Genomic DNA, 17,139 nt, shown 5'->3' with positions numbered 1-17,139 from the left:
GGGTGTCCTTCACATTTAGCCTCCCTTTGTCCCTCCTGTGGCACCTTGGGATTTGGCTGTTGTCCTTAGGGCTCTTCATTTGAACCCCTGGACTCAGTGGACCTCAAATGGCTTACAGCTAAGATTGTTTTTCTTCTGACTATTGCTTCTGTCAGAAGAGTGTCAGACTTGGGGGCTCTCTCTTGCCGTTCCCCATTTCTAGTCTTTCACCAGGACAGGACGGTGCTTCGGATTCGCCCTGGGTTTCTTCCTAAGGTGGTTTCTAGTTTCCACATAAATGAGGAAATTATTGTACCGGGCTTTAATTCTCCAGACCTCGCGGCAGGTGAGGCCTCATTGGATGTGGTACGTGCCCTCAGGATTTATGTGGACGTACCAGTTCCCTTCGGAAGCCTGACTCCTTGTTTGTCCTCTATGGATTCCACAAGAAGGGATGGCCAGCCAATAAACAAACTTTGGCTAAATGGCTTTGCTTGACGATCTCTGAAGCTTACACTCATGAGGGCATTCCAGTGCCGCCCTCTGTCACTGCTCATTCTAATCAGTTTGTGGGTCCTTCGTGGGCAGCTCACCGTGGCGCCTCTGCTGTTCAGCTTTGTAAGGCGGCCATGTGGTCTTCTGTCCAGACCTTTCTGAGGTATTATGCATTTGATACCTTTTTGCCTCTCAGGATGCTTCCATTGGGCGGCGGATTCTCCTCTCTGCACAGGAGTGTGCCCAACATTAAAGGGACTGCTTTTGGACATCCCCAAGGTTTCCCTGTGGAGCCTATGGGACCCTGAAGTAGAAAATGAGAGATATGGTAAGAACTTAGCTTTTGTTATCTCTCTTTCTACGAAGTACACAGGGCACCCACCCTGACACACCTGTGCTGGAGATGGACTTCGCTCTGGTCACCAGTTTTCCGTCTCCTGTGTGAGAATGTGATTCCTGAGTGTTCCAGACTTCTCTCTCTTTTATCCTCCGGCCTTTGGCTTGCTACAAAACTGAGGTGCCTCTGGCCCGGGGGCAGGGTATTGGAGGGAGACCCAGTGCATCTTGTGAGAAAAATTTAACTGCTTGGTGCCCGGATGACTCCATCATCACCTATACCCCAAGGTCTCCCTGTGGACCCTATGGAAAGAGAGATAACAAAGGTAAGTACTTACCATGTCTCTCATTTTCTGATTAGGGTGCAGTTCAGACTAATAAACTAGAAAATATAGAGGGAGAAGAAGAGACGTATGTGACTGATATGAAGGCAGAAGATATAGAGGGAGAAGAAGAGACGTATGTGACTGATATGAAGGCAGAAGATATAGAGGGAGAAGAGGAGACGTATGTGACTGATATGAAGGCAGAAGATATAGAAGGAGAAGAAGAGACGTATGTGACTGATATGAAGGCAGAAGATATAGAGGGAGAAGAAGAGACATATGTGACTGATATGAAGGCAGAATATATAGAGGGAGAAGAAGAGACGTATGTGAGGGGTGATCAGCAGTGTAAGGAGGAGAAAATTCCTACAGATATCAGCACAGGTGAGTAATAAACATTTTTTACAGAGAAAGTCACATATTCTCCTTGCTCAGTCACTACAACAGTTTATTATTCTATGTATCCTATTATTATACACCCTCCTATGTCAGTACAAACTAATGGGGTAAATGTATCTGCCCAGTTGGGGAGTCGGGAGCCATCAGCCCCTATTGTACTCCTTCTCTCCCCCTCACATCATGTCACTGTGTGTTACCAGCCTGGAGATCTGACCTGTCTCCTCCCCACACTCTCTAGTGTATCTCACATACTGAAATGGAAATCACTGCAGGATGCAACTAGTATGACCTGTGTGTGATATAATGTATAGACCATGCCTGCACTCTGTTACACATACTGAGATGGAGATATGGAGAGTGTGAGGACACAGCAGGGTGCAGCTAGTATGTCCTGTGTGTGATATAATGTATAGACCATGCCTGCACTCTGTTACACATACTGAGATGGAGATATGGAGAGTGTGAGGACACAGCAGGATACAGCTAGTATGACCTGTGTGTGATATAATGTATAGACCATGCCTGCACTCTGTTACACATACTGAGATGGAGATATGGAGAGTGTGAGGACACAGCAGGGTGCAGCTAGTATGTCCTGTGTGTGATATAATGTATAGACCATGCCTGCACTCTGTTACACATACTGAGATGGAGATATGGAGAGTGTGAGGACACAGCAGGATACAGCTAGTATGACCTGTGTGTGATATAATGTATAGACCATGCCTGCACTCTGTTACACATACTGAGATGGAGAGTGTGACGACACGGCAGGATGCAGCTAGTATGACCTGTGTGTGAGATAATGTATAGAGCGCTTTGCATTCTGTTAGTAGTGACTGTTTTTAGCTCTGTGTGACAACCATTACAGTGTAGCATATAGGAAAGGTATCTGAATTCAGTGCAGGAAATCTCAGGTTTATGCCCAGATGTTGCACCCATCATACACAACATGTCATAAGAGAGAGAATCTGGGGGAAATGTATCAAGCCTTAGAGATAGAGAGTAGAAATTGCCCACAGCAGCCAATCAGCTTCTAGCTATCATTTAAATTACAGTCAGTAAAATGACAAAAGCTGGTTGGTTGCTAAGGGCAACTTCTCCACAAACCTTCTGTAAGGTTTGGTTCATCTCCCCCTTTGTCTTTTTTATTACTTCCCGGCCAGTGTTACTGCTACACCCTAAATCTCCTCATGATAAAACTCACCAAATACATGATGAAGTCATTGGCCGCCATTCAGTATAGTGCGATGTTTCTGAGGGTGCCTGGAGAAATCTGATGAAAGCTCCGGCCGCACGGCTGTTTCACGGCTTAGCGCAGCACTAATAGCCTCACAGCCAGCACTTTAGTCAGAGAATGTCGGTTCTCACAACTAAATAGCCAGGGTAAGTCGTGAGAACTGGCTTTCTCTGACTTAACACCGCGCTGAATTGAATTGCTCTGGGACCTCCCACAATCACGGTCACTGACTGTTTGGAGATGTTGGGGTACAGCCGGGCACGTCTTATTATAGTTACACAGTATTGGGATATTGGGGTACAGCTGGGCACGTCTTATTATAGTTACACAGTATGGTATAGTTCTGCATGGAGGCTAATTCCCATATAATTATTCTGTTCCCAGCAGATGGACCCAACCGCAGGAATAACTCGGGGAGACGTCTCATATTATCTCCAGATTGTGACTTAGACGATAATAACTTCTCACAGGACTCTACAGGAGAAAACCCTATTATCCCCAGTATACATCCAGCATCTCACAGTACAGATATTCCATCTGATCTCTCTAACCATGAGGAATATTCCCCTGATACTCCCAGTAGTATTACACACCGCTCAGATAACACAGGTGATAACCCATTGTCATGTCCTGAGTGTGGGAAAAGTTTTACCAAGCAGATCAGTCTTTCTAAACATCAGAAGAGAGTACACGCAGCTGAGAGGCCTTTTCTGTGTTCTGAGTGTGGGAAAAGTTTTACACTGAAAAAATATCTTACTAGACATATAAAGATTCACACAGGTGAGAGACCATATTCATGTTCTGAGTGTGGGAAATGTTTTCTACGGCAGGGAGCACTTGCTGTACATGAGAGAAGTCACACAGGTGAGAGGCCATTTCCATGTTCTGAGTGTGGGAAATGTTTTACAGTGAGAGGTTCTCTTACTAGTCATACAAAGATTCACACAGGTGAGAGACCATATTCATGTTCTGAGTGTGGGAAATGTTTTCTACGGCAGGGAGCACTTGTTGTACATGAGAGAGGTCACACAGGTGAGAGGCCATTTCCATGTTCCGATTGTGGAAAATGTTTTACACAGAAATCAGATCTTGTTCCACATCAGAGACGTCACAAAGGTGAGAAACCATTTTCATGTTCTGAATGTGGGAATTGTTTTACACACAAATCAGCTCTTGTTAAACATCTGCGAAGTCACACAGGTGAGAAACAATTTCCATGTTCTGAGTGTGTGAAATGTTTTACACTGAAATCAGATCTAGTTGTACATCAGAGAAGTCACACAGGTGAGAAACCATTTCCATGTTCTAAGTGTGGGAAATGTTTTACACGCAAATCACATCTTGTTACACATCAGAGAATTCACACAGGTGAGAAACCATTTTCATGCTCCGAATGTAGAAAATGTTTCACAGAGAAATCAGATCTTGTTAAACATCAGAGATATCACACAGGTGAGAAACCATTTTCATGCTCCGAATGTAGAAAATGTTTCACAGAGAAATCATATCTTGTTAAACATCAGAGATATCACACAGGTGAGAAACCATTTTCATGTTCCGATTGTGGAAAATGTTTTACACAGAAATCAGATCTAGTTACACATCAGAGAACTCACACAGGTGAGAGACCATTTTCATGTCCTGAGTGTGGTAAATGTTTTACACACAAATCAACTCTTCTTACACATCAGAGAAGTCACACAGGTGAGAAACCATTTCCATGTTCTGAGTGTGTTAAATGTTTTAAATCAAAATCTGATCTTGTTACACATCAGAGAAGTCACACAGGTGAGAAACCATTTCCATGCTTTGAATGTGGGAAATGTTTTACAGTTAAATCATATCTTGTTACACATCAGAGATGTCACACAGGTGAGAAACCATTTCCATGCTCTGAGTGTGGGGAATGTTTTTCAAAGAAATCAGCTCTTTTAAGTCATCAGAGATATCACACAGGAGAAAAACAATGTGTATGAGCGTCTAGAAATATATTGAAACTTCAGCGATATTTTCAGTACTGTAATTTTATTGAAAATTTTCAGAACAAGCATAAATACAAGGTTATCCTAGAATGCTGTCCCTGCTGGATGAAGGGTAAATGACATTTGCATTATCACACTATGGGCCTGATTCCAGCAAAAGAAGCAATTACAGCTGCAGTCTCTTACAGATCGCAGGTACTAATATATGCTAATGCCGAGGCACAGCCACCATAACCACGCCCACTGCTGCCTTCTCATTGTCCAGTGTCGCCCTCCTGTGTAATCATCGGTACCATGGTCGGCACATTAAGCAGTCACACAGCATTTACATCAGGTCTGATCAGCCGCAAACACTGCAGCTCTCCTGACACTCAGAGGTCTCATGCTGCAGCTGCCATCGCTATGGGTAATTTATACATGCCCATGAGATGGCGATCACACGGACACACGCCCATGAGATGGCGATCACACGCCCATGACATGGCGATCACACGGACACACACGCCTGCAGTTTTCTGTCCACCCCCATTACCTCCCCCAATAGCTGTCACCCTGCCACTCCCTATGTGATGTATTCCTCTGTGCGTCCGTAATCACAATGTGATCGCTGTGTATGCGTAGTATGACTTATACGCAGGTGTGATGGCAAACATTCGCTCTATATGCGTAACTATCGTCATTGTGTCCTCTGGTGAATCAGCCCCTGTATACTAATATATTACACTTTATTATATATCCACACGGATGTCACTAACATAGGGCCTAAAAGGTTCCTCATGTAATGGCTTTCAGTTTCCTTATTCTATCAGATCAGAGTTTCCCAAACTCTGCTATTACAGACTGGGTATTAAGGATACAATAGAAAGGATATGTTAATACAACACCTTAGCGCAACTAGGTGAAGCTACCTCTGGTGGAAACACGTGGGTACCTTAAACCCTTATAAAACGTGACGGAAGTACAAAAATGTGTAACCACTAGGTGGCGCTCACACCAGAGAATAAAGGAAAAATCTGTTACGTTCTTTACTGATCCCTCATTAGACCATATGACAGGCAATTTAAATATGTAAAGAGAGAAACACAAAATAGTATAATATTGCCAATCAAAAAGTGCATTTATTTATCAATATAAAATGGCATATGTAAAACACAATAAATAAAATTAGGCTCTAAATTGCCATCCACACAAATATATTCAGTCTTTTCAAATGTCAGTTGCCCTTAAGCTCTGCGTACCGGAAATGAGATGTAAAAAAGCGTAGTGTCTGCACTGCTGACCATCCGGATAAGGTAAAGCAGTGACTAACCCACGGATGCCGGTATTCAGGTATCAGGGTCTTCCTTATAGAAGATGTAGTCTGCTGTCCTTAATGCGTTTCCAGCCTAGTAAGCTCTTCTTCAGAAGAATCTGCTTGTTATGCAGTTTTTTATTGTTTTGTGTTTTATCTTTATCCTAACTTTGCTCTTAGTACCTTTATACTGTGACTGTCTTAGTGTCCATTTCTCATACCCAAACAAGAAAGGTTTTGTCTTACACGTGTGCCCCTCTCTCCTGTCTCCTGTCACTGTGACACCGCTCTGGTGTTGGGGATTTGCTCTCTGCTGGGCACCTGCATGGATACACTGGCCTGTCCTGTTATTACCTCCTATCATGGTATATATCAGTATATTGTTAGTACATATGTATTAGATAATATGTCATCTCTATTGTATGTGTGTCATGGAGGGAATGACAGCACTGTGCGAGTATCATATCCTGCAGCTTATAATACACGAGTAATACAGAAATGACGTATTGTACACAAGCCATGAATAATAACAGGAATTGCTCTGTATGAGTAACTGGACGTTACAGGACTATTATGTGCAGGATGTTACTCTCATCATTAATGTAAGGACCATATTACACCAAAGAGAGAAAGCCAGGACAGCTATTCCTCATGGATGGCTCCTAATACGTACAGACCCCACCTGATGGAAAATGCCAGGATGCTGCACATCTCTGAGCGTTGGATGTATGATCTGTTATCTATATACAGGTGCACAGCGTCACTACACCAGTATGCCGGGAGCCTCACATCATTACTCTGTTCTATTACCTAGCTGTATCTATGTCAGTCTTGTCTGATCATAGCTGTAATGGAGTTATATGAGCTGAAATACTCTGTGCTGCTGTTACCATTCTCTTTAGTTTCAGATTTCCAGCTCCACCCACCTTATCTGCTGCTTGTGTGTCTGCCCTCAGGTTTGCAGGATACAGCAGCTGCTCATTTTAAAATCTGCTTTTCTTGCTGTATTCAATCACACAATATTATAGTAAATAGTTATAAATATTCAATAAATAACATTCCAAGTGTTACTACAGAAGGAAACTATATTCTTGTAAAGTTGCAATAAAATGACTCTGATGTAGAAAATTCTGCCTCACTGCTGTGTTTAGTAATAACTTGTGTATAAAGGAAAAGGCGGGGTGTGGGGGGAATGAGGGAGATACCTGTAACCATTATTATATTGGGATGTAGTCGGCAGCTCTGTGGTAGGATGCTGGCGGTCAGAATCCCAGCACCAGAATCACCGCTGATATCCTGATGGTAAGTATTAGATTAGGTACCAGGAGGAGGCTGAGATGAGGGGGGAGTAGGGTACTTGCCTTAAGGCATCTGGATTCTGACTGGATGCCACTGTTGGTATAGTGACCGGCAGCATCCGAACTGCCAGTATCCCGTCCCCAACCAATTATATTAATACCGGGGTTCCCGTGTAGTGTGTACTGTAGTAATTCCGGGGTTCCCGTGTAGTGTATAGTATAGTTCAGGGCTTGACAAATTTCTCTAAAACCTAGGAGCCAGGGGCAGCATTACTGAGCACCTACGCCCCCAGGCAACCAACCCCCATGGCCACACCACTAACGGGGTACTCCAGGTAAACCACCCTTCCACAGCCACATTATTGAGCAGCTAACCCGCCTCTCCAGGCAACCAACCCCCAGAAAGACCACCCCTCCACAGCCAAAAAACCCCGGGCAAGCAAAGCCACCGCCGGCAGTGGCCGAACTAGAGAATGGTGGGCCTAGATGCAAGGCTGCTTTGGGCACCCCTATGCAGTTCCCCCAGTAGTGGTTCCCCTATGCAAGGCCCCCAGTAGTAGTCCCCCCTCTGCAGTGCCCCCAGTAATAGTCCCCCCCTCTGCAGTGCCCCCAGTAGTAGTCCGCACTATGCATTGCCCTTAGTAGTGCCCCCCATACAGTGTCCTAGTAACACCCCCCTTATACAGTGCCCCCAGTAGCGGCCAACCCCCCCTATGCAGTGCCCCCAGTAGCGGCCACCTCCCTGTGCAGTGCACCCAGTAGTTGTCCCCCAAATGCAGTGACCCCAGTACTAGTCCCCACTATTCATTGCCACTAGTAGAGGCCCCACCCTGTACAATGCCCCAGTAGTGGCCCCAGTAGCGGCCACACCCACCTATGCAGTGCCCCCACAGTTGTGGCCACTCAAACTATGCAGTGCCCCCACAGTGTCTCAAGTAGCGGCCACCCCCCCTATGCAGTGCACCTTACAAAAAAAATAAACCGCAACTTACCTGATCCACGCTCCAGCCAACGACTGCCGCTGTCCGCTCCTCCTGGCCGCTCTGCACTACAGTAGTGTGGGAGAGACGTCATGGTCTCTCACAACCTGCTGTGGGGTGAGCCGGAAGGCGGAGCTCATGAGAGCTCCAGCTGGCTCACTCCGTGGACGACGTAGCAGCTAATGAGAGTCTGACAGACTCATCGGCTGCTATAACAAACACACAGCCGCCGCTGGCGGCTGTATGTTTGTTACTCTGTAGTGTGGACTGCGCTCGCTGTCTGCACTACACGGCCCGGGGCTTGCTGAAAATCTGGTCGCCAGGCAACCTGGCCCTCGGATTTTGTCGAGCCCTGGTATAGTAATACCAGGGTTCTCATGTAGTGTATAGTAATACCGGGGTTCCCCTGTAGTGTATAGTAATACCAGGGTTCTCATGTAGTGTATAGTATAGTAATACCAGGGTTCTCATGTAGTGTATAGTAATACCGGGGTTCCCCTGTAGTGTATAGTAATACCAGGGTTCTCATGTAGTGTATAGTATAGTAATACCGGGGTTCCCGTGTAGTGTATAGTAATAATACGGGGTTCCCATGTAGTGTATAGTAGAGTAATACCGGGGTTCCCGTGTAGTGTATAGTATAGTAATACTGGGGTTCCCGTGTAATGTATAGTAATACCGGGGTTCCCATGTATAGTATATGATATTGATCAGCAATGAAGAAATTTATAACGGGAGAATCTACCTCATGTGATCCATAACAGCCCATATGTGGGATCATGTAATGGGTACAAGGACCTGTGTATGAGGCTATCTGATGGGTCAAAGCGTCTCCCTATGTCAGTAATGTGTCTGCTCTATGTCAGTCATACAGATATAATAGGACAGTTCCCCCTTATACATGGACTAATGTACCTGCCCCTCTGCACATCCCCCAGCTTTGGTCTGAGGACTGGAGGAGGATGCTGGGAATTGTCACTGGAACCATCTATGGTAAATCATCTCCACATTTTCTCTGATAACAACTTAGATACTATTACTGATGTCTGTATTACAGTAAGAATTAACGACATGAAGAAAACATTGATAGAGCCGATGTATTTAGCTTTGGTCACAGAACATTTAGTTTTAAACATTGGTTATGAAATATCAGTGTGTTCTGATGTCTCTACACAGGACACTTCATGGTTATAGCAGGACTGGCTGAGCTGACCCACCACCTCCTAATAATGGTAGGCTGGCTGTTACTGTGCTTCATGCTCAGCAGTGATCACACAGTGCTCCACCACCTGTGACTCCCATCTGACTGCCCTGATGGACTCTGAGCTTAGCCAATCAGCATTGACCACACACTGCTCCACTGCCTGTGACACCCATGTGACTGCCCCGACTCTGAGCTTAGCCAATCAGCAGTGCCGTCAGTCATTGCCATGCAGAGCTGCTCTGCTGTGACATACTGAGTGTTACCGTGACATCACAGACACCTGGCTGCTGCCCAAGCTGCATGTCTGGTGGAAGAGTCTCTGGAGTAAGTGGGGGATGGCCAGGCCACAGGAGTCAGTCACAATGAGCCAACATCGGAACTGAATTATTGATGGTGAGGAAACATTGTAACCTCAGCCTTGTGTAAACCATCGAACATTGGAACCAAGCTATCGATAGTGTGATCTGGCAACATGTATAATGCTGACATGAGAATAATGACATTAGCCATGTTGATAGTCATCATGTAGATCTGTAGAAAGTCACCATATTCTCCCCGGTGGCCCAGCAGCTACTTACCTGCTCCTGATGGCTGCAGCGGCTTCCAGGTCCCGGTGGTAATGTGACTTCACACATGGGATCCTCCAGCATTCCAGGAAGTATCCTGCTAATCTTCCATATAGTGCCTAACTCTAACCCCTCACAGCCTATTCCTATCCCCCACAGCCTAACTATCCACTCACAACCAAACACTATCCCCCACAGTTTAACCCTATTCACCACAGTTTAACCCTATCCCCCACAGCCTAACACTATCCCCTACATCCTAACCTTACCCCCTCACATCCTAACCCTATCCCCTCACATCCTAACACTATCCCCTCACATCCTAACCCTATCCCTTCACATCCTAACCCTATCCCCTCACATCCCAACACTATCTCCTCACCCCTCACATCCTAACCCTATCCCCTCACATCCTAACCCTATCCCCTCACATCCTAACCCTACCCCCTCACATCCTAACCCTACCCCCACACATCCTAACCCTATCCCCCTCACATCCTAACCCTATCCTCCTCACATCCTAACCCTATCCCCCTCACATCCTAACCCTATCCCCTCACATCCTAACCCTATCCCCTCACATCCTAACCCTATCCCCTCACAGCCTAACCCTATACCCCCACATCCTAACACTATCCCCTCACATCCTAACCCTATCCCCCTCACATCCTAACCCTATCCCCCTCACATCCTAACCCTATACCCCCTCACATCCTAACCCTATACCCCCACATCCTAACACTATCCCCTCACATCCTAACCCTATCCCCCTCACATCCTAACCCTATCCCCCTCACATCCTAACCCTATCCCCCTCACATCCTAACCCTATACCCCCACATCCTAACACTATCCCCCACATCCTAACACTATCCCTCACATCCTAACCCTATCCCCTCACATCCTAACCCTATACCCCCGCATCCTAACACTATCCCCTCGCATCCTAACCCTATCCCCTCACATCCTAACCCTATCCCCTCACATCCTAACCCTATACCCCCACATCCTAACCCTATCCCCTCACATCCTAACCCTATCCCCTCACATCCTAACCCTATCCCCCACATCCTAGCCCTATCCCCTCACATCCTAGCCCTAACCCCTCACAACCAAACACTATCCTTCACAGCCTATCCCCCACAGTTTAACCCTATCCCCCACAGCCTAACACTATCCTCCACATCCTAACCCTATCCCCTCACATCCTAACCCTATCCCCTCACATCCTAACCCTATACCCCCACATCCTAACACTATCCCCCACATCCTAACCCTATCCCCACACATCCTAGCCCTATCCCCTCACATCCTAACCCTATACCCCCACATCCTAACCCTATACCCCCACATCCTAACCCTATACCCCCACATCCAAACCCTATACCCCCACATCCTAACCCTATCCCCTCACATCCTAACACTATCCCCCACATCCTAACCCTATCCCCTCACATCCTAACCCTATCCCCTCACATCCTAACCCTATCCCCTCACATCCTAACCCTATACCCCCACATCCTAACACTATACCCCCACATCCTAACACTATCCCTCACATCCTAACCCTATCCCCTCACATCCTAACCCTATACCCCCACATCCTAACACTATCCCCTCACATCCTAACCCTATCCCCTCACATCCTAACCCTATACCCCCACATCCTAACACTATCCCCCACATCCTAACCCTATCCCCCACATCCTAGTCCTATCCCCTCACATCCTAGCCCTAACCCCTCACAACCAAACACTATCCTTCACAGCCTATCCCCCACAGTTTAACCCTATCCCCCACAGCCTAACACTATCCTCCACATCCTAACCCTATCCCCCACATCCTAGCCCTATCCCCTCACATCCTAGCCCTAACCCCTCACAACCAAACACTATCCTTCACAGCCTATCCCCCACAGTTTAACCCTATCCCCCACAGCCTAACTATCCTCCACAGCTAAACCCAATCCCCTCACAACGTAACCCTAACCCCCCCACAGATTTATCCTAACAGCCCCAAAGCCTAAGCCATCCACCCGCAGTCTAACTCTATCCCCCCACAGCTTAACTCTAAACCCCCAAAGTCTAAGTCTCGCACCCACAGCCTAACCTTAGTTATTACAGTGTCCTGTATAGACAATGGAATACATTCTAGGCATTGTCCTCAGTAGCATATAAATACCAGTAATATTGCCCTATACTTTTATTCTAAGCAATCCCAATACCAAATTCTTACCCCAATAGTGCAAATGTTATTCATAGCAAAGTTTTAAAAAAAACATTAAAGATATTATACCTTCAATGTTTAAATATACTAATATACTGCTGTTACACTGACACATATTCATTACCCATTATCAAGGATAAAATGAGTACAGAAAGTATGTGCGTGTATGCGGATAAGCGTGTGTGTGTATGTTCTATAATAGGATTGGGGTAGAAGGTCCCTCTGCTAGAGTAGATGGACACCTCCAAACACACAGCTGCCAGGAAACAACACACCAGACCAGGGTTTTCATGCAAGATAGCTGCAGCTAGTTTTTATTGTACAGTATAAAAATGTAAAGCAAAAATAAATGTTAGCCCATCTGGGCACTAACTAAACAATAAATTCCCTCTCACAAAGTGGCAGGGCCTACTGCCTTAAACACCAACATAGGCATATGCACAGTACTTACAAGTGGTACATCAAAGTGTCTCTGAACAAGCCTGACTGCCTGCTCGCCTCAAATATGAGACCCTGAGCCAAACCCTGACACAGCTTTTATGAGCCCCCTACAGGTGCGATCACTAATTAGCCTGCTCTCAGGATGAAGGCCAGAAAACCCGAACCAGCCTTGTGGATAGAGCCCTATCTTCTCTCTCACATCCACACTCCCAGGACCCATTATCCAGCTTTTACTTAAAGCACAAATGCTAATCAAGCAGAGACATATCCTGGGGGTTTACTTTAAAGTACATAGGTCAGAAACCTTGGACACATATATACCATTTATCACTTTACCAGTGCTTCTGTCACAGTGTATACACTCTCTAATGATATATAAAAATGTACATTGTAATCAAACATTGTTTAGTTCACTGTAACTTGCAGGAAACGAGTATAATAAATCTGGGGTTCCTGCTATTTATACTTTATTACAGATTATATACAATGCAGACAGCCTCCCCTCCCCCACCCTTATCTGCAGCTGACTGACCCCCTCTCCCCTTCATCAGGAGCAGGCAGCTGTCTCCTATCACTCAGTCACAGCGGCCTCCGCGTCTTGCTGGTGCTGCTGTCACTGTGACTGTGAGGCTCCTCCTCATCGCTCTTCTCCAGCAGCACAATGTGACTGAGCACACACAGAGAGCTCCTGTGCAGTGACATCACCATGTGCAGTGACATCACCATGTGAGTTAGCAGCTGAATGCCCAGTGATTGAGGTGGGGAGGTGGAGCTTGGGAGCTACTAGGCAGACTCTTTCCTCCCGGGCCAGGATGTGTATGTAAATCCTTTCCTGACCGGGCGGATGGTAATTAGATTTATTTTAGGGATGTGCAGGCTCGGTTCTACTCGGTTCCGTTCGGTTCTTTTTACCGAATCTTATTGGCTATCCAAAACTCGTGACAGCTGAAACCCAATAAGATCCGGTAAAAAGAACCGAACGGAACCGAGTAGAACCGAGCCTGCACATCCCTAATTTATTTACAGGGAATTGGGTGATCTGGCTAATGGGTGGCTCAGTGCACACCCGGACCACCCCTTAGTCTCACCTATGATGCTATAATAGCTATTATCCCAGGCTTTGTGTGATAGAGATAGATGTGATTGTATGGATCGGTATGCAGTTGGGAAGCCGGCGGACCTAATCCCGACAGCCGGCTTCCCAACTGCTTAATCCCGGTGAGGGTTAAATGACTGGAGTCTAAATCTAGATGCCTGTCATTTTACTGAGGCCGGGAGACCGGCGCCCGGCATCCCGATCGAAGGGACGCCGAGCGCGGACAGCCGCGGGGGCGGAGGGTTAGGTTTAGGGTTCCCAGGGGGGACTTAGGGTTAGGCACCCCCAGGGGGGACATAGGTTTAGGCGTCGGGGAAGGGCGGGTTAGGTTTAGGCACTTAGAGAGGGGATTAGGGTTAGGCACTGGGGGGAAAGGTTAGGGTTAGGCACCCCTAAGGGAGAGTTAGGGTTAGGGGGTAGAATAGGTTAGTGAATACTTACCTGGGGACAATCGGGATTTTCATCCTTGTCGGGCTGGCGCTGCCGGGATTTGAACCGCCGGGCATGGGTCCGGCAGTAAATCATACTGATTCCGTATAGATCAAATGGGTTTATTATCAGGGGAAATTAATGAATGAACAGTTTGGAATGGGGTAAAATGGCTGCCACCATGTGGCTAATCAAAAGGATTCTATGCTGTCCTTCCCCTTACATTTCACTGTATATCTGTACACACCTGTACACACATACATCTGTACACACACACACACACCTGTACATATGTACAACCCTGTACACACACACGCACACATATGTATACACGCACTACCCTGTACACCAGGGGTGGGGAATCTTTTTTCTGCCAAGGGCCATTTTGATATATATAACATTATCATCAGGCCTGGTGCAGGCCACACCCCTCCACATAATGTTACACAAGGGCGGGGCCACAATCACTGGTAATTACAGCAATGCCCGGAGCATCCTGAGCTGTAAGGGCAGTGGTGGGACCATCTGAAGCATCCTAGGGATGCTCCAGGTGGCTCTGCTGCATAGATTCTGGCTGGAGGGGGCCATTCTAGGTACCCTACTAGCCAGATGAGGCTAGCAAAAAATGTTCCGAGATTCAGACCAAATGATTCCGAGGGCCTTATATGGTCCTCAGGTTTTCCATCCCTGCTGTATACACACATACACCTTAAGTGTTATTTTTGAATAATGTGTGCAATGTTTTCCTAAATGAAATTATCCTAATGCTGTAAAGGAATAGTTCCTGGATAAAACCTTGCGAGTAAGATATTAATGATGTATAATAAGTTATTAATTATGATAACTTACTAAATGATAAAAATAGATTTGTTTCCAGTATATGAGATTAAAACTAATGGGAAAGGTAAAAGAAAAACAAACAGAGGAAAAACCACCTTTACATACATGACGGTTAAAAACTAATTATTAGTAAATACGTGTATTTGAAATAGTAATTGTGACTTTTTGTGATTATCAGTACATTATACTGTAAGAACCATATAAATTATTATTGTTGTATTCAATAGTAAAATATAACAAAATAGTATGTTAGTTTTAGTTTACTGATTGTGCCCTCTATTGCAGGGTCGGATTAAGGCTTGTGGGGGGCCCCTCCCCACTCCATAATATTACTAATGATACAAATATCGGCATACTACATGTGGGACCATTGGGGAGGGTGGTCTCTAGGCAGCCAGGTGCCACCTTACAGTGCCAGGCTGCCAGCCAGAGCCCCCCTTCACAGCCGCTGTCCTTGCAATGAGCATTTACCTGTCAGGACCCTGGTGGTCGCGATTGGTGAGAATTATGCACCCGGCGGCCACCTTCCTTCTGCTGGAGCCGCACATGGTCACCGGTCATAACTGAGCAGCAGCCGAGGCTGGGAGAGCAGGGAGCCAGACGAGCGCCGATCCCATCCACCCTGGCCGAGGCTGGGAGAGCAGGGAGCCAGACAAGCGCTGATCCCATCCACCCTGGCCGAGGGGAAGGTGGAAACACTGGACTGGAAGGTAAGTATGTGGGAGGGACTGCAATGCTGCCGAGAGCTGGCCAGGTCAGGGAGGGTTCAGAGTAGGCTGGGTAGGAGAAATGTGTGGGGGACCCTAGGTGACCGCCCCATCTATAATCCAGCCCTGATCTATTGGAAATATGTTATAAATAATGTATTGTACACTGAATAATTATAGCACCTGCTATTGGAAAGATATTGTATATCTAATTATTGTGTATAATGTTTTCTGTTCATTGTCACCTCTATAGAACTGGTAGTAAATGTGTTAAAATCTATATTATTATAATTCCACATGTTGGAAATAAATTCTGCGGCACTCAGATCAAAATTGCCTATTATTGTAATGTATAATAATTATACTATATTTATAACATTATATAAAAGATTAATTTGTGAAAATTAAAAAAAAGATATATTAAATACAAGGGATATATATATATATATATCAGCATAGAGTAAGGAATTACTTACTCTATGCTGTTATCTATCTGAAGGAGGGCACCGACCATTGTTGGATGGGATTTAGGTGTTAGTGCTAAGCGTTTGGACTGATATATATATATATATATATATATATATATTATGCAGGTTGAGTCTCCCATATCCAAAATGCTTGGGACCACAGGTATTTTGGATATGGGAATATTCCGTATTTTGGAATAATTGCATACTATAACGAAATATCTTAGGAGTGAGACCCTAATCTAAACACAGAATTCATTTATGTAAGTAATTGCTCCTAATATTTAATTGGAATGGGACATATTTAATACACTAATAGGATTGTTTGTGAAATATATTTTAGAAATCATTAATTAAATATCTCAATATCTGGAGACCAGTGAGAGTGTATATCGGAGGTATCAGGGGATACAATCACATAGGAGCGTCATCTGGAGACCAGTGAGAGTGTATACCGGAGGTATCGGGATACAATCACATAGGAGCATCATCTGGAGACCAGTGAGAGTGTATACCGGAGGTATCAGGGGATACAATCACATAGGAGCATCATCTGGAGACCAGTGAGAGTGTATACCGGAGGTATCAGGGGATACAATCACATAGGAGCGTCATCTGGAGACCAGTGAGAGTGTATACCGGAGGTATCAGGGGATACAATCACATAGGAGCGTCATCTGGAGACCAGTGAGAGTGTATACCGGAGGTATCAGGGGATACAATCACATAGGAGCGTCATCTGGAGACCAGTGAGAGTGTATACCGGAGGTATCAGGGGATACAATCACATAGGAGCGTCATCTGGAGACCAGTGAGAGTGTATACCGGAGGTATCGG

The 17,139-nt window shown here is 45.7% G+C and overlaps 1 protein-coding gene across 1 annotated transcript in view; it reads left to right on the top strand.

Moving 5' to 3' along the window:
* The window catches only part of LOC148476841 (uncharacterized), a 223,941-nt gene that overhangs the window by 72,562 nt on the left and 134,240 nt on the right, over positions 1–17,139 (top strand). Inside the window, exons 13-15 of the mRNA XM_088457572.1 lie at positions 1,172–1,520; positions 3,160–4,745; positions 4,818–4,869. Coding sequence (XP_088313698.1) covers positions 1,172–1,520; positions 3,160–4,745; positions 4,818–4,869 — 1,987 coding nt within the window. The remainder of the gene's footprint in view (positions 1–1,171; positions 1,521–3,159; positions 4,746–4,817; positions 4,870–17,139) is intronic.

This window comes from Taudactylus pleione, unplaced genomic scaffold (assembly GCF_031769625.1).
Source record: "Taudactylus pleione unplaced genomic scaffold, aTauple2 ptg000768l, whole genome shotgun sequence".
Classification (NCBI taxonomy): domain Eukaryota; kingdom Metazoa; phylum Chordata; class Amphibia; order Anura; family Myobatrachidae; genus Taudactylus; species Taudactylus pleione.
This window is presented reverse-complemented; position numbering and strand designations above follow the sequence as displayed.